Source organism: Phacochoerus africanus, chromosome 10, assembly GCF_016906955.1.
Source record: "Phacochoerus africanus isolate WHEZ1 chromosome 10, ROS_Pafr_v1, whole genome shotgun sequence".
Classification (NCBI taxonomy): Eukaryota; Metazoa; Chordata; class Mammalia; order Artiodactyla; family Suidae; genus Phacochoerus; species Phacochoerus africanus.
In genome coordinates, this window is record NC_062553.1 from 33,887,603 (window position 1) to 33,906,637 (window position 19,035).

The 19,035-nt window shown below is 38.7% G+C and overlaps 1 protein-coding gene across 1 annotated transcript in view; it reads left to right on the plus strand.

The window, feature by feature from the left end:
* GRXCR1 (glutaredoxin and cysteine rich domain containing 1) overlaps window positions 1–1,950 on the plus strand; it is a 317,107-nt gene extending 315,157 nt beyond the window's left edge. The window contains exon 4 of the mRNA XM_047798806.1: window positions 1,653–1,950. Within this exon, the coding sequence (XP_047654762.1) occupies window positions 1,653–1,832 (180 nt within the window). The 3' untranslated portion in view covers window positions 1,833–1,950. The remainder of the gene's footprint in view (window positions 1–1,652) is intronic.
* Window positions 1,951–19,035: the final 17,085 nt, after the last annotated feature.

Below are 19,035 nucleotides of genomic sequence, written 5' to 3' on the forward strand. Positions count from 1 at the left end.
AGACTAGCAACTGCAACTTTCCATCAAAGTAATTTTGTGTCACTGAAAATGAGATATGACATGGGTTTTGTTATCTTGATGTAATAGCTAAGTCAAATTGTAATTGCAAGTGAATCTTGCTACATACAGAATATGCATATCTGAAAAGTGGTATATGAAGGCAGTCATGTTGCGAACAATCATGTTTGTTTCCCAAAGTGTATTTCCACAGGGTACTGATTATAGAAAATTATAATTATTTGCTGGGGAAAGATTTCTTGCTGGGAACATGGTCAGTTAAACCCAGTTAATCAGTGTCCTTTTCAGTTGGGTCTCCAATGTTAACAAGTACAATTGTGAACCTTCAGAGAAAAGCTGTATATATGTGTAAGTATGTAAGGTATGTTTGTTTGAATGTGCTTGTGGATGCCTGGGTATGTGTGTGTGTGTGTGTGCACATTTCCCAAACTCATTTTAGCAATTATTCTTGTCGCAAAGGTGGGGTTTCAACCATTGCTGCAAATTATTATTTTCTAAGTCAAAGCCTTGGTGTTAATTCACTTTCTCTGTTCTCTTTGTATTTATTCTGTAATGGCTCCTATCTTTCTCCCCAGTGGATGGATGAGTTGGACTCCAGCCAAGGTTACACGCTCAAAAAAGCAAATAGAAATGCATATGAATAATTTTCAAAATATTATCCTTAATGTACTGCTGAGTTATTGTCATTCTTCTAGAAGGGTACTTTATTTTACTGAAGGTAGAAAGACCGATAGCAACTGTGGGAAGTTTCACAGACTTGGATAGATGTCCTATGCCTGTTTCTTTAAATTTAAATAGAGAATAATGATGCTTGAATCATTGCCTCATGGAAGGTGTTGGTGTAGGTGGAGGGTGGGGAAGGGAAGATTCCTTATAGCAATGCATTTGAAAGTGCTTTTTAAAAACAAGGCGTTATTCACAGGTACTGTGTGATGATGAATCTTTAGTTGACAGCGGCTCCTCCACACTCGAGCTTTTAGTTTTCTGATTTCCCAGACTCACTATTAGTGCTGCTATTCTATAAACAAAGATATAAGACTGTGAAGTGATACCAAAGGGAAAGTTAGGCTATTTGCCTTTAATGCAAATTACCGTCGACTAAATTGTTGGATTTGTAAATGTATATTTTCATATGGATTTCTTTTTTTATTGAAGTGCAGTTGATTTACACTGTTGTGTTAATTTCTGCAGTATAGCAAAGGGCTTCAGTTATATGTATCTATTTCTCTATATACATATCTATGATTACAAAATATTGGTTATAGGTCCCTGTGCTATACAGGAGGTGCTAGTTGGTTATCTGTTTTATATATAGTAGTATGTAGATGTTAATCCCAAACCGCTGAATTTATCCTTCCCCTCCCTGGATTTCTTGACATATGTGCCCTTTAACCTAAAATGTACCAGCCTTGACATACCAGGCTTGTGCTATTGATGGCCGTCAATGACATAATGGAGGAAGCTTCCGAGAGCATTTCTCTTGCATCTATAGTATATTAACGGTAGGTGGTTTCAGGTCCTCAGTGTATTATACTTTATTGTTTATGACCACAGTACAGAAAGACAGGAGGGCCGATGGAGTTGTCATGCTAACACGTTTTCTGTCCTCTCTTGTCCCCTGGCCACCTGCCTAGAGAGTGCAGCATCCACACGAGTGCCCCTCCTGCGGAGGCTTCGGCTTTCTTCCCTGCTCCGTCTGCCATGGGAGCAAGATGTCAGTGTTTCGAAACTGCTTTACAGACTCTTTCAAGGCCCTGAAGTGCACAGCTTGCAACGAGAATGGTCTTCAGCGCTGTCAGAGCTGCGCTGGTTAGCACTTCCACCCCCAGAACACCTGCTTTCCTTCACTGAAGGCAATCATTGGGTTTATACTTTTTTTTTTTAATGGCTGGCTATGTTTCTGGATTAATCAATAAACTTTGTTTATTATAATTTCCTTTGTTTGGAATTTTTGCTGTGACCACTTTCAGGGATGTTTTAAATTGATGTTTACTCAACAGCTACTATGTGCCAAGCCCTACGCTAAACCCTGGTTTCTAATTGGAGTTAATGGAGGATCTGATACCATTCCAAGGTCTCCAAATCTGAGTCCCTAAATGTCTTGGGGTTTCAAAGGAAAATATAAAGTTCATCCAGTGGTGTCTATGCAATGACGCCCTAGTGTCTAGAATGAGTTAACTCAATTCTAGACGCATAATACATTTCTATGTGAGCCTCAGCTGTAGGGAAGAAGAGAGCTCTGGAAGGTGGAAAATAACGTGATCTTATACTTAGGCAATAAATTATTTTTAAAGCTGTAAAAAGTCTTGGAGCTGATGATATTAATGGTAAATCATTAATGTTATCTGATGAATTTCTTGGTGATGATGCAAAAACTGCTGGAAGACATTTCCAGATTTATTTATTTAAACATCTGCTTTGTGCAGTTGTCACTGTAAATCCTCCAACAAGGTGCTGATATGGTTCTCTGGAGCTGGATGCAAAATAATACATAGTTTGAACACATAGTAGACGATATTAACAAAGAGGACAAAAGGAAATTTTGCTATAAATATTAGCTGATGCCTACCTGTACATATGTTTGTACTCTGATGGGTTCCCTTACAAATGATTTTAATAAATCTCCTTTACACTATGTGTGGTAAGGTAATAAAAATATTTTACATCTTAGTTTTACAAAAAGCTATAAATATTTACCAATTACTTTCTTTTTTTTTTCTTTTTTTTCTTTTCGTCTTTTTGCCATTTCTTGGGTCTCTCCCATGGCATATGGAGGTTCCCAGGCTAGGGGGCGAATTGGAGCTATAGCCACTGGCCTACACCACAGCCAAAGCAATTTGGGGTCCAAGCCACATCTGCAATCTACACCACAGCTCACAGCAATGCTGGATCCTTAACTCACTGAGCAAGGCGAGGGATCAAACCCGCAACCTCACAGTTCCTAGTCGGATTCGTTAACCAGTGAGCCATGACGGGAACTCCACCAAATACTTTTTAACCAGCCAGACATGGTACAAGGCATGATTTCTGTTTTCATGGAGTTTATCTTCTAAGGAAGAAGGAAGCAGTAACCATAAGCAGGATGGGTCTTATAAACACTGCGCAAATGGTATGGCATGTTCTGGGAATGTGTAGCAGGAGGACCAACTAGATGAGTTAACAAATGGTAAGAAGAGACTTTGCTGAGCAGCTGATTTTTTTGGGGCGGTGGCGCACATGCAGTATGTGGAAGTTCCCAGGCTAGGGGTTGAATCACAGCTTAGCTGAGGCCCCACACTATAGCCACAGCAATGCAGGGTCTGAGCCACAGCTGTGACCTACACCACAGCTCACAGCAGTGCTGTATCTTTAACCCATTGAGCGAGGTCAGGGATCCAGTCTGCAACCTCATGGATACTAGTTTGGTTTGTAACCTGCTGAGCCACAGTGGGAAATCCTTAGTAGCTGATATTTAATCAGAGAGGTGAAGGTAGTTGGAAACCAGTTATTCAAAGAGCAAGGGACATAATACTTTAGGTAGAGGAATAGCATATTTGGGCATAGGTAGCCCATTTGCGATCAGAGAAAAGTTGTTTGAGAAACTGTAAGACATCCAATGTGGGTAGTTATGGTCTGGCAATAGTGGAGCAGCTTTTGGCAGATTAAGCCTTTTGCTATTAATACATTTACTCAAAATCAAATAAGGAAAAATAAACAACCATTGAAGACACTGGAAAGCAACTAAAACCAGAAAGGAACTGGAAGAAATTCAATCACCTGAGGAAGGGGAACAAACAAAATAAATCCTATATTTATCCAGCACACCCTCTCAGAACACTTCCAGTTTGCACAGAATATAGCTCATAAAGAAAGTACAAATTGGAGTTCCCGTCGTGACTCAGTGGTAACAAACCCAGCTAGTATCCATGAGGATGAGGGTTCAATCCCTGGCCTCACTCAGTGGGTTAAGGATTGCCGTGAGCTCTGGTGTAGGTCACACATGCGGCTTGGATCCCACGTTGCTGTGGCTGTGGCTGTGGTGTAGACCAGCAGCTGCAGCTCCAATTGGATTCCTAGCCTGGGAACCTCCATATGCTGCAGCTTCGGCCCTAAAAAACAACAAAACAAAACAAAGTACAAATTTACCAGTGTGAATAAAATAATTAAAATTGGAATTTGGAATTTTTCTGCTGTTTATGTGTAAGGCTTTAAAGAAGTACATTATGGAAGAGTAAGGAAAATTTTTAAACAAATCTCAGACTTATAGAACTGTGGAAGTTAATGAGAGTAACAGGCTCAGATAATAATCTCATAATAGGCTTACTTAAACATAAATTTGTGTTAACGTTCTGAGAGAACCAGGCTTAGACACTTCACATCTATCTGTTTCAGTTTTATAAAATGTAAATGGGAGGTAATTAAACCTGCTACATGTATTCGCAATGTCGTGTGGGATTAATTAGAATATATAGGAAAGTACTTTAAAAAGAGCACTATACAGAGGCATAGAATAATTTCCTAATTACCATGAAAATTATGCATCAGCAATATACCCTTTTATTGACCAGAGAAGAAATGAACTTGGCGTTCCTGTCTTGGCTCAGTGGTTAACGAATCTGACGAGAAACGATGAGGTTACGTGTTCGATCCCTGGCCTTGCTCAGTGGGTTAAGGATCTGGGGTTGCCGTGAGCTGTGATGTAGGTCGCAGACGTGGCTCAGATCTGGCGTTGCTGTGGCTCTGGCATAAGCTGGCTGCTACAGCTCCAATTAGAACCCTAGCCTGGGAACCTGCATATGCGGAGGGTGCAGCCCTGGAAAAGGCAAAAAGACAAAAAAAGAAAGAAGGAAATGAACTAACATTTATTGGATACCTTCTGATGCTTGGGTTTTTAGAAAGTATCTCATTTATTCTTTACAATACTGAAGAAACTGATTCAGAATGTTAATTAATTTTTCTAAAGTCTTGACATGTACCGTAATTGGTTGTATCTTAAGTGGTCCATGTGAGCTGCCTTTATTTCTGGTATAAAGTGGGAAACCAATTGAGCAAACGACAAAGTTGCCCAAAGAGAAACAAGTAAAAGAGAAAGTCTGGTCTGTGCTTCTGTGCTCTTCCAGCATCCCCTCTGCAACTCTTCCTTTATTTCAAAAGCCAGGAAATGCTAGTTGTTGGCAAAGCACACAGAGTAATGCAATCAGGCTGTGAATAAATTTTTTTAAAAGAGGGGGACATCAAAGATGATAACATACCTAATAAGATAAATACAGAGTTAGTTTTTAATCTTCTTGTCATCCCCAGGATTTTTCTTAAAGATGAATTATTGGTATATTGATTAGAGTTTTGTCTGGTCTTTCACGAACAAACCTCAGACATGGTAGAGAAGCTAGTCTCTGTTTCTTCAAAGCAGAGCGAAAAATTTAAAGACTCTTTCGGCAAGCAGTCTGAATATAATATCCTTTTAGATTTGGGAAATTTTTCTCCTGATCTTTTGTAGTTCCCTCACCTCTAACAATTTGATAGTAATTTTTTTGTTTGTACTTGACCTCATGCAGTTATTTCTAAGACACTGAAATAGATTTCCATAGAAGAAACCTATTTCTCTTTGCTCTCCTATTAAGCCAGTCTGTGTGAGATTTTGTTATAATAAATGGTCACACTTAATTAAAATCAATATGTTATTTAACTATATAATTATTATACACGTAAACACAATTATAAGGCTAACAGATTTGGGAAGAAACGAAACTGATCCTTGGAGATAGATTTACTTGCTGATAGCTGAAATATGCAGGCAGAAAAGACTATTTCTCCTGGTTACAAGCATTCAGCAGGCAGGAGGCATCCAGGGGAAGGAATCTGTTCCAGAGGGAATGGGGAGCATCTGCCGACCGTGAAAGTCTGCAAAGTGGAAGTGGACTAAGAAAGCCTCAGCTTGCTGATGTGTCCGCAACAGTAATGGGGCATTTGATAACATGCTCAAAGTCGTGCTCACCTCCCTCCACACCCTCCAAGTTCATCAGCAGCTGGTGCTGCTTAACTACCAGCATTTCTAAATGCAGCCTGTTGACTTGCAGTGTTTGACTGGAGGGTCAAGGACTTTGAAAGTTCTGTTTTTCTCTGCAAGGGTGAAACACTTCCACACCTGCCTTCCTTAGAAGGAGGCAGCTTCTCTCTGTGTCTGGCTTCTTTCACTTAGCACAGTGTCCACTGCACGATCTCACTTATATGTGGAATCTAAACAATTGCAGAGAGTAGAATAGTGGTTACCAAAGGTGAGGGGTTAGGGAAAATAGGGTGATGTTTGACAGTGGGTGCAAAGTTGTAGTTCTATTAGATCAGTAAATTTTACAGCTCTAATGTACAGCATGATGACTATAGCTAATACTCTTGTATTAAATACTGGAGATTTGGAGTTCCCATCATGGCTCAATGGTTAGCAAATCTGACTAGGAACCATGAGGTTGCGGGTTCGATCCATGGCCTTGCTCAGAGGGTTAACGATCCGGCATTGCCATGCGCTGTGGTGTACACGGTTGCAGACGCGGCTCGGATCCTGCGTTGCTGTGGCTCTGGCGTAGGCCGGTGGCTACAGCTCCGATTCAGCCCCTAGCCTGGGAAGCTCCATGTGCCGCAGGAGCGGCCCAAGAAATGGCAAAAAAGACCAAAAAAAAAATACTGGAGATTTGCTAAGAGTAGATTTCAGGTACTGTCACCACACACACACACACACACACACACACACACACGTTGGTGCTCTCACGTGCACACACAGTAATAATATAATGTTAATTAGCTTGACTATAGTAACTGTTTCACCAGGTACATGTCTATAAATCATATACCTCAAAAACATTTAATTTATATTAAAAATTAAATTTAAGTATTTTTTTAAAAAAGTCTCACTTAACATACTGATACTTTTTTGCTTTACTGGAGCCCATTGCAGGGATTCCTATGAAGAAGCACTCTTCTTTAGAGAAAAATTGGGAATTCTTTGATTGGAAAAAAATTTTTTTCAACCGTGGGGGAGTATCCACATTTGAAAGCATAATTTCTCTAAGAAAAGAAAGAACACTCATTCTGATGGAAACTTTTTGTTCTGGCCCAATTCTGAACCTTTTGTATTTTTTCGTTATATTTATCCCAGAACACACTGGAAAACTCAAATTGCATGATTCAGTAGCAAGGTGACTTTAAAGGGAATATAGATTACCTGAGAATATAAGATATCCTAAAAGCTTTGCTTATTTATAGGAAAACTGAAGCCTACTCTTATATTAATCAATATCTAGAAAATCCATATTGATTATCTGTACTGTACATGCCTCATTTGGCACTCTGTGCTCTTAAGTAGTTACTTTTTTCCTCTCTGTTTTCTGTGATCTTAACCGCTTCTCCCCAACCTCTTGTTAGAGGAATATCAATATAAATGTTATCTGGGCCCCTAAAAGAGTATTCATTGTCTAGAATATGGTGCTAGATGCAACTCTGATTTTAGACAATAAAAGAAAAATGTTGAGACTGATGGAAAATTGTGATCTTTTAAATGTTTTTTTCCTTATAAATTGCTAGTTGCTATAGTCCATGTTTTGCTTATTGCCTATTTTTGTGTATTGCCTTGCATTTGACAAATGAAGACATTGTGAAGCCCAAAATCCCGCAGGAGAAGAACAGGTACCAAATCTAAGGAGCTGTTTCCTGGAAGACCAGCTGCCACTCTTTGCTCTGAAGTTTACATATTTACTTGACCTTTAGAGGTCTGTTTTGAGTGGTTTCCTGTCTGATGTAGCTTTTGCCTGAAGATGGAATTGTCAATATATTTTCTGTCACATTTTGTTTTCTGGCTAGGAAATATTATAGCATGCTTTATTCTTAGGAAAGAGAAATATATCTTTTTTTTTAGAACATTCTTCCCTAAGGTACTGTACTCTATTTTTTTTTCAGTAGTTGCTATGAATCCTTTGCTGTTTTAAATATGTGAAAAGCTACAGTAGTGTGTTGCTCTCACTAAACATGTCATGGTCCAAAGTTCTCCTTCTGTGTTTGCATAAATAGGAATTGGGGAAGACCTTTGAGCCTGTTTATAAAGAAATACCTAAGATATTTAAGCTTGTGAATAATGTTATTGTCATAAGTAATTGCAGAAAACTCCCTGAGTTTCCCTAATCAAAACTAAGCATGGGACCCTGAATCAAGAACTGTATCAGGCGTTGCAAGGGCTACAATGAATGTAATGTGACGTTGTCCTACCATGATGGACGAGATAGAACAGGTCACGCGGGTTGAACAGAACACAAGCACTGTCATGTAGATTACTGGTTATCAGATATCTGTAAAGACATTAAATGGTATGGGATGCTCAAAAGGGCAGAATATATGAATATGGGAGCCTTCTTTTGGCACTTAGCTTGAAGCAGTGCCTTTGAAAATACCTAGGTTTTTCTGTAGGCAAGGATATGGTTGAAAGTCATGGCTCAGTCCTGAATTCAAGCAGGTGGGAAACAAGGTGCTTAGCACAATGCCTGGCAGATGTCAAACAACCACTACATGTTCCAAATGATCCCAGAGTTGATGATGATAGGCAATGTGTTGCTATGGTTGGGGGCACAGGCTGCGGATTCAGACTATTTGGTTTTGAATCCCAGTTCTGCCATTTACCAGTTGTGCGTCTATAGACAAGTTTCTTACACTTTATGCGCCTCAATTTTCTTATTTGTAAAGTGGAAGTAAGAGTAATACCTGAAACACCTAACTTGTTGAGTATTAAATTAATACACGTGGTTGCAACTAGAGAGTTTCATACTACATGAAGTAAGTCAGAAAGAGAAAGATAAATACCATATGATCTCACTTACATGTGGAATTCTAAAATATGGCACAAATGAACCTACCTACAAGACAGAAACAGACTTACAGACATAGAGAACAGACTTGTGGCTGCCAAGGGGGATGGAGGAGGGCGTGTGAGTTTGAGGTTGGTAGATGCAAACTATTACATTTAGACTGGATAAGCAATGAAGTCCTACTGTATAGCACAGGGAACTAAATCCAGTCTCTTGGGATAGAACATGATGGAAGATAGCATGAGAAAAAGAAGATACACACACACACACACACACATACACGCACACACATACACGTATATATGACATATGTGTATGTTTGACTGGTTCACTTTGCTGTATAGCAGAAATTGACACAACACTGTAAATCAACTATACTTTAATTAAAAATAAAAAACAAATACACATAAAGTACCTGTGTATTTCAGTACTTGCTGGACTCTATTAGAGAGAGTTCAGGAATAGATTGTAAAATCATTGAAAGAATGGGACTTTGTATTCATCCTGTAAGCAATTAATGACTTTTTGTTCAAGTTATCTTTTCCATGAAAGATTAGTTTGATAAAAGAAAGTACTTACATGTTAAAAGAAGTGAGGGAGTTGGGAAATAAAAACTTAAGAGTTTACAGTACAGTATATACTCTTTACCAATGACAATATATGATTCTTTTTTTTTAGGGCCACACCCGAGGCACATGGAGGTTCCCACACTAGGGGTTGAAGCCACTGGCCTACACCACAGCTACAGCAACACCAGATCCAAGCCATGACTGTGGCCTACACCGCAGCTCCTGGCAATGCCAGATCCTTAACCCACTGAGGGAGGCCATGGATCAAACCTGCTTCCTCATGGATCCTAGTCGGATTCGTTTCCGCTGAGCCACAATAGGAAGTCCTGATTCTTCTTTTTTTTTTTTTTTGGCATAATCAGAATATGAATCTGGGAACCAAGAATGAATCCTCTAAATATTATTCTTGTATTTTGGCTCAAAATATTTTTGTTTCTTATTCCCACGGTGTTAGGGTATTGGTATCTTAGTACTCAAAGCAATGCTTCCATCAGGAGCCAAAACAACAATGGATTGAAATGAAAGTTGAGACATCATAGGTCATTTTTAGCTTCTGATGACACCAGACCTACAGAAAATAAAGGTTACTGTTTGGCTGATTGATCCTGTTTGTCAATGGAAAATAGTATTGGTGCTATACTGGGGAGCCATCTGAACCCCAGGCAGTTTCTCTGACCCCTACTACTGCTGCAGCCAGTGAGAGAGGTTAATGGAGGGTTAGAGTCTCCCAATAAAAGCAGGGCTATCATAAGGTGAGGAAACCTGGAGAAAAAAGATTTAGATCAGCCATTTCCATTGTGGCTCAGCAGGTTAAGGACCCAGAGGTTAAGGTCTCTGTGTGGATGTGGGTTCAAACCCTGGCCTTGCTCAGTGGGTGAAGGATCTGGCATTGCCACAAGTTGCAGCAGATATGGCTCAGATCCAGTGTTGCCATGGCTGCGCCATAGGCCTGCAGCTGCAGCTCTGATTCCACCCCTGGCCTGGGAATTTCCATATGCCCCAGGTGTGACTGTAAAAAGAAAAAAAAAATTTGGATTACCCTACTAGGAAAAGAACCTAGTCCGCTGAGGTTTTGGCTGAGGGAGACTTAACATGAAAGAAGATGAGGTAGAAATTTGTAAATACAAACCAAGTTTCATGACCAGTGGTAAAAACATGGATGAGAATAGTGATCCACATTTATAAATGTCTCCATTCCCTCCACACGCTTTCTTCACATGGGTCAGTTAAGCCCTGTACTTTTTCCCTCTTACCTTCCCTCACTATTTTTTGGAGTATGAAGTTGGTGATTAACTTTATCAACTGGGTCAGTCCTCAGCCCTGGTTTCTCCACTTCAGTAAGATGGCTACAGATAACCTGGTTAGAACCAAAGAGTTACAGGTTCTTGATGGGGGATTGGGGAGATTTTCAGCATATCCTGGAGCTGATGAGAAAGGATGTTTTTGTTTGTTTGTTTGTTTAGCATTAGGCTAGTTTATCGTGGCGCTTTGGAGAACAGTGCCTGGGAATGAGAGTGTGAACTAAAAGTGTGGCTTGGATGGAAATCTGGAATAGTCAATATATCCCAGTAAGAAGTGGTGAGCACAGGTCATCAAACTCCGTAGGATGTGTCTTTGACAGTGACCTATGACTATGAAAATCATGCCACTGGTGGAATAATCAGATAATCAAAACGAATTAAAGACTTAAGGGATCGGCTAATACATAATGAAGCAGGCTCCTCCAAGAGTCTTGGCAAATCCAAGAGCTTAGAAAACTCTCACATGAGAGATATTTGCTCCCTAACTCTCTGACAATAAGGAAGAGGTTGATCTGGGTAATTTTTGGAAAAATAAAAGTAATATTACAGTAGTTTATGCCAGCACATTTTCTTTTGCATATCTGAGTAGTAGGAGTGATTTTTGACGTATACAATTACTTACCTTTTTTTTTTTTTTTTTTTTGCTTTTTAGAACCATACCCACAGCATATGGAGGTTCCCAGGCTAGGGGTTGAACTGGAGCCACAGCTGCCAGCCTACACCACAGCCACAGCAACCTGGGATCCTAGCTGCGTCTTCAGCCTACATCACAGCTCAGGGCAATGCCAGATCCTTAACCTACTGAGCAAGGCTAGGGATCGAGCCCAGCCTCCTCATGGATCCTAGTCAGGTTCATTAGCCGCTGAGTTACTTACTTCTTTTGAATTACTTACTTTTTTTTTTTTTTTTGGTCATAAAAGTTTTGTTTTTGTTTGTTTGTATTTTTGTTTTTGTTTTTATTTTCCCACTGTACAGCAAGGGGGTCAGGTTATCCTTACATGTATACATTACAATTACATGTTTTTCCCCCACCCTTTGTTCTGTTGTAACATGAGTATCTAGACAAAGTTCTCAATGCTACTCAGCAGGATCTCCTTGTAAATCTATTCTAAATTGTGTCTGATAAGCCCAAGTTCCCGATCCCTCCCACTCCCTCCCTCTCCCATCAGGCAGCCACAAGTCTCTTTTCCAAGTCCATGATTTTCTTTTCTGTGGAGATGTTCATTTGTGCTGGATATTAGATGCCAGTTATAAGAGATATCATATGCTATTTGTCTTTGTCTTTCTGGCTCACTTCACTCAGTATGAGATTCTCTAGTTCCATCCATGTTGCTGCAAATGGCATTATTTTGTTCTTTTTTGTGGCTGAGTAGTATTCCATTGTGTATATATACCACATCTTCCGAATCCTGAATTACTTACTTCTAATACGAATTACCTATTTCTGAATATTACATTTATACATGATCATTGCAGGTTTTGTAAAATAAAGAAAAAATAGAGGAAAAAAATCCAGCACAAACTTTGATGTTGTTTCCTTCAGAACTTTTTACCTATGTTTGTAAGAACTTTGTAAGTTTTGAGTGTTTTTGTGTGTGTATATATATACTGTGGTTCAATTTCATGTGTGTGTGTGTTTGTGTGTGTGTGTAAGTATACATATAAATATAGTGAATCACTTTTAAATCTTCCTTTATGATTGCAAAAAGTATTACTTTTCTAGATGGAGAGGTAGACAACCACAATTCAGATTATAAGCTAAAGTTTTTCTGACACTAGTTAGAATTTCCCACACATGAGTATCAGTCTACATGTAAACTTTTCTTTTGTTCCTCAGAGAGAGTTAATTCTCCCTGTTTTTGGTCAACTCACCCCTGATATCTTGTGTGGAAAAAATGCAATGTGCATTCTAAGTGCTAAGGAGATGCTAAAATGTAGCAAATAACGAAACTTGTTGGAATACTCATTTTGGAAGATGATTGAAAAAATATTAGGACAGAATTAGAGACCTTTAGATGACAAAGCAAAGGAAACAAACTACCTCCCAAATCTTGGTGTATATGTTTTAAGTGGCTCCAGAAGTACAAATGTGACCAGTGTAGTTTGCATTTTTAGATGCTCTAAGTTAATTTCTTCATGCTAAAGCATATTCTCCAATCTCCTAGCTCCTCCAGTTTTCTCTCTGGGTGCTAGAAATTTTGGCACTTTTCAGTAGAAGTCTTACCTGCTGACTTGCTCAAAATTGGTATGCCATAAATATAACAAATGTTAAGCTGAATCCTGGACTGTCTGACTATCTTTGGAGTTTACTGTTACATAAGTATGCTAATATTTTTCTCCCTGGTTTAAAGTGTGCTTTGATGCTTGTCTTATACAGTTATCATTTAATCTGAAACCCAGAGAGACACTATGAAATATATTCATCATTTTTTCACATAAAATACACAAATCCTAAAAATAAAGAACTGGGATGGCATTACTTTGTGCTTCTTCTCACATCTAGTTGTACTTATTAAAGAAAAGTAACACATGATTTAGATATTAGTTGTGCTGACATTCCATCCGACAACTTTAAAAGAGGTTTTAAATTGAATTATTCAGTGATTTTTATGGGCTAAGATAATGATCCAGTAAACAAATATGAACCAAAAATTCCTGACATGTATAAATGTGATTTCCCAAATATAATTTCCCTTACTGCATTTGTACTGTATTGCTCAAAAAAAAAAAAAAAAATTCTATCAATTCTTCCTTGCACAGGGAGTCTTAACACAAAGGCTACTAGTATTTCTAGATTGTGTGTGTTTGGTGGTGGGGCGGTGGGCAGCATAGATCATGAGCTCAAACATAGAATGGACGATTTGGCATTCTGAGATCTGAAAAGAACTCACATGATTAAATGATTTGGACAAGGAAACTGATGGTTAAGTTTTAACACAATGTCTTCTGAGATCTATTGTAGACATGGGCTTTCTTTTGACATTCTTGTTGCCTCTTATGTTTAGAGCTTGGGTATAGCTTGAAGGGGCTGATGCTCTAACTCTTCTCTAAAGGAAGTTTTATTTAACTTTCTCTGAGCAGATGACAACTTCCTGCCATCACCTTCCATTGCTCTTTTTTTCAGCTCTTTCCTCTCCTTTGAAGATTAGTTCAGCGCGTGGGCATAGAAACCTTTCATTTTCTTTCATGTTTTCTCTCTCCTCACAGAGCTGTCTTGAGAAATGCCAAGTGATGAACTAGAGTTTTCACTAAAAATGTGTTGCTAAATGATATTTAGGAAATGCATTAAACATTGCCCTCGTAGTTTGAAAAGCAAAGCCTCTAAAAAGTCAAAATCTGGGTTTTCCCTAGGTGAAGATGCTTTAGGATTTGAGGTATAGCTGCTCAACAAAGAGGAAAATTTGACTCAAAATTAAAGCATGTAATCAAGTTCATATTTTTTTTTCTTCATGGTGAACAGAGAAGTTAATCAACACATGAACATTAAAGGTAAAATAAAACGGTCAGTTTTCATTTTTTAGTTTTACAGACATTTTTCAAACTCTGCCACAACTGCAGATCTGGGTGAAATGCAGTGACACCTTTTTATGGTCTGAAAGAGGGCTATGGATGCTGATGAAATACGTGCTACTTTTCACTGTTTGACATACCTCATCCTAGAAGCCTGTTTTGTTTTAATGTAGACATTGCTCTATAATAAGAAAACAAATTAAGGAAATTACTGCTTTCTGAAAAACAAATTTGCTCTTACAGCTGTAAGTAGGGCTGTGACAGAAGAACACAGCCAACTGCTGGGTGTCAAATCCTACTGAAAAACTTTCAGAAAGGCTTGATCATTATGAATCTATCCCTACCAACACCTTTTAATTAACTCTAAACTTTATCTCATTACTTTCACAAATTCTAGCCAAGAGAATAATCAACTATCCACAGACACGTTTATTTTATTTTGTGAAATTCATAGTAGAATTCAGTGCCTTTGGTTGCAAAGTGAAAAAAGAGGGGTTTCAACAGCTGAGTTTCAAAGACCATGCAAATTCGAGTTGGATGGGCCACTGAGGTGTGAATGAAAGACTTATTGCCTTTGGCTTGCTCATTTGGAGCCCTTTTCTAGCTGTGCACATGTTTTCCAAAACCATTCATCTTGTATTGAATTTCCTGCAAACATACAGACACTTCTGCCCCGTTGCACAGCCCACCTAATGCTTTATTCATTGCATTTGATTTATTTATACAGTGCTTATTTCTCCCAGTGCTCTGGTGTGAACTTAATACAAATTCTATATCCAAGGCAAATCCAGGAGCCACAACTAGATTTAATAAAAGCAAATACCGGGAATGTATGGAAAGATGAGTCATATGGTATATGCTAGGGATCCGATAGTAGGGAGCAAGAAGGGGTCCAAAGAAGGAGCAAATGTGTTTCAAAAATAAAGATCCTTTGCCTCTGAAAACTTTTAGGGGACACCATTGGCTTGGCAGTCACATCCAAAGTAGTACATAAAAGAGAAAGGTAGACGTTTTGAAGGCAACTTTTTGATGATGACAAACTGTCAGTCTCTAGGACTGACATAACTGTTTCCAAGCTTCATTCCCACAGGCCTTTGGATATGTTAAGGGGAAATGCTATTTTTTAAAATAATGATATTGCGCTGTTTTAAAAGGAAGTACAACTAATGTTCTGTGGGACTTCTGAGTTTGAAAACTTTTGGAAAGTTTGGTCACCCTGAGTGAAAGTGAGTAGGCTTGGGGGTCACACCAGCAGAAGTATTATTTAAGATGAACTTGCTGTAAATGGGGGCCTTGAATTTAATCTTAGAGTGGCTAAGAGCATGGGCTCCGGAGAACTGTGCATTTTGTGGCTTGTGGAAAACTGTTAGAGCTGGCGACAGATTTCAACAGTCTTTTTATTAGATCAGGTGCGATTCAGAACACAGAGACCACTCCTGTATTCTAGGTATAAAATACATAGTATAGAAATAAAGGAGGAGAGGTCCCATCATGGCACAGTGGAAACGAAACCGACTAGGAACCATGAGGTTTCGGGTTCTATCTCTGGCCTCGCTCAGTGGGTGAAGGATCTGGCATTTCTGTGAGCTGTGGTGTAGGTGGCAGAAGCAGCTTGTATCCTGTGTTGCTGTGGCTGTGGTGTAGGCTGGCAGTTGTAGCTCCAGTTGGACCCCTAGCCTGGGAATCTCCATCTGCCATGGATGCAGCCATAAACAGCAAAAAAAAAAAAAAAAAAAAAAGAGGAATAAAGGAGATACACACTGATGAAAGAGTTGGGGTCAAGGCAGATGCCATTGAAGATCTTAGCCTGAAACCTCAAATACATGGTCGTCAAGTCCTCATCTGGAAGCCCATGCAATTCTTAAGCATCTCCAGGAAGCTCCTGACCACATGCTCAGTTTTCTGTGGTGAGGCTGGGGTTCCCTAGGAAGACTCTGGGTCACATGTTTTTCCACAGATCTGACGGCAACTGCTTCTGGAAAATAATGGCTTCACAGAAATCTCATGCAAATGCTTCTTATAAGCAAGTCCTAAACCAGAACCATGCATAAAAGAGGATTGTGGGAATTATAGAAAATAATCCTTACTTTTATAGCCCTTACCTGGAGTTGGCCTAAGAAAGGACTAGAGGTCATGATTAATTGATGGTGAACTCTCCAGCCCACTTTTTGAAGGCAGTTTCAGGGAAGTACAGGAAATGGTATTTCAGATATAAAAATATGAAAAATACTGGCAATAGACACTGGAGGGAGAAAATTAAAGACCCAACTTGCAAAATATCTTGAAATAGCTAAGATATAGAATAGTGGGCAAAATACAGAATTCTGAAAATCTAACTTCTTAGTGTTTGTTATATTACTTTAAAGATGCCAGTTCTTGGGAGTTCCTGTTGTGGCTCAGTGGCTTACAAACCCTACTAGTATCTATGAGGATGAGGTTTTGACCCCTGGACTTGCTCAGTGGGTTAAGGATCTGGCGTTGTTGTGAGCTGTGGTATAGGTCATGGATGCCACTTGGATCCTGTGTTGCTGTGGCAGTGGCTGGCAGCTGCAGCTCTGATTTGGCCCCTGGCCTGGGAACTGCCATATACTGCAGGTGTGGCCCCCAAACACAATAAATAAATAAATAAATAAATAAATAAATAAATAAATAAGGATGCCAGTTCTTAAAAGACATGACCTAAAAGGACAATTTGCTTTAAAATGATTTATCTAAGCCTCCTATGGTGGACATATATTGAGTATCTAACCAGTTTATGGACTAATAAACTCTCCTTTGCTAAGAAACTTTGTGGCAACCCTAGTCCCCAAAGCCACTTAATGAAATCCTTGATCACAATTTGCTTTGATCATGGGAAGGCTCAACAAGGCTGATAAGATTCTTCCTCTGAGGAATCTTAGGGGACCTGGGCTTTTCCTGAGCATACCTGATCTAACCTTGGAACTCTGGCTTAGCCATGATCTGCATGCCATGTGAACTTGGAAACCGATCTACAATGAGAAATAAACAAAGGGCAAGTTCAGAGTGGAGCAAGTCAAGGGGTATAGTGAAGGCTCTACAACTTTCCAATCCCTGTTGCAGGCTCTTAGAGACCTGGAGTTGCTCCCTTGGATTCTATGAAATATCCCTGGGTACAACTAGGAAATCCTATCTCCTCAATCTGTCTAAGTTATATTGTTCTTTTTCCTTAAAGTGTCTTGAGTTGGCTTCTATTACTTGTCACAATAAGCCACCAAAAAAGGAAGTTTATTACATTTAAAATACTATTCAATTTAGGAATATATCAATTTAATTCAAGAGAGTCTCTAATGAGCATAATAATGCCATTATTGCCTTCATATTCCCTTTTTGATTCATTTAGTCACTTCCACAGTCTTATTTTTCCTACGGTCCCGTGATTCTGGAACTTTTAACTGACCTTTCCCCTCCTTCCTCACATCCCCCTAAGTGATAAGAAGGTGAGAAGAGAAATCAAATCTGCAGCTCAAACCATGTGCTTTTAGACTTGCTAAAAGTGTCAGAAAATGAGAGACAGTTAAATTTAATAACAAAAACGATGCTCTAGTTAGGCTTCAAGGTAGTCTGTTCCTTAGCCTGTGGGACACAATTTTATCTCTTAGCAATATAATCAAAGTTAAACTCTAGCCCCAGAGAGAATACACTAGTTTTCACATCAAATGACAGATCGGCAACTTCTCTTCAGCAAGGTAATTGGCCGTGTTGGAAAACATATTATTGCTAATATAAAATTTTGTAATAGGTAATAGGAAACCTGAACTGGCAATGGCAGATTTAGAAGTGAGTTAAAAATTTGGCAGAGGAAGATTTATTGCAATTGGCTTTCATATAAGGTAAAAGAGAGAAAGAGAAGAAGCAATTTCTTGTTGGCACAAGGCTTTACTAAAAATGAAGTAAGAAATGCATATTATTTCCAATATCTACTTTATCATTTTCATAAGAAAAAACAATAACAATTACTTCATGTATTATTTCTAACCATTGCTTTTGTATTATTGCACTAAAGCTCATTTTATTCACTTAGTCCAAGACACAAGATGTGACCACAAAAGCATTCAACAGGAAACATTTATGCCCTAAATAATTCAAGCAGCAGAAAGAAGAATTTAGATTACTTAGTTTCCTTTAAATAATTTAGGGGTTGTACTTAAAGGCATTGAATAATTTGTCCATGAATTGGGGAGAAAAATTATGGCACATAATTTTTGATATTTAAATCTTTTATTCCAACATAATCAATCTGAAAATAATTGTTTTAAAAGGAACAGGTTATGAGTAGACTCTCAAAATACCAGCTCTTGGCAACTTGTTAGCACTCTTTTGAATATTTTGCAAAGAGCTGGAAGATTATAGCCCAATATAAGACCCAGCTAGTATAAAGCCTGGTTATGTATCTCCTGCAAGACTCATTTCACACAAATCATTTCCTCTTTTCTCTATATTTCACACTACATGTTTCTTTTATAAAGAAGAATCACAGTCCCCTTGAATGTTTAGTATATTGCTCCTCAGCAAACTAAATATAGAACTACTATGTGACCCAGCAATCCCACTCTTGGATATTGATATATCCGAATGAGTATTTCCTTGAAAAAGATACCTGCATCTGTATGTTCATTGCAGCACTATTCGCAACAGCCAAGACAGGGAAAAAACTTAAATACCCATTGACAGATGACTGGATTAAGAAGCTATGGTATATATACACAATGGAATACTACTCAGCCATAAAAAAGAACAAAATAATGCCATTTGCTGCAAAATGGATGGAACTACAGACTCATACTAAGTGGA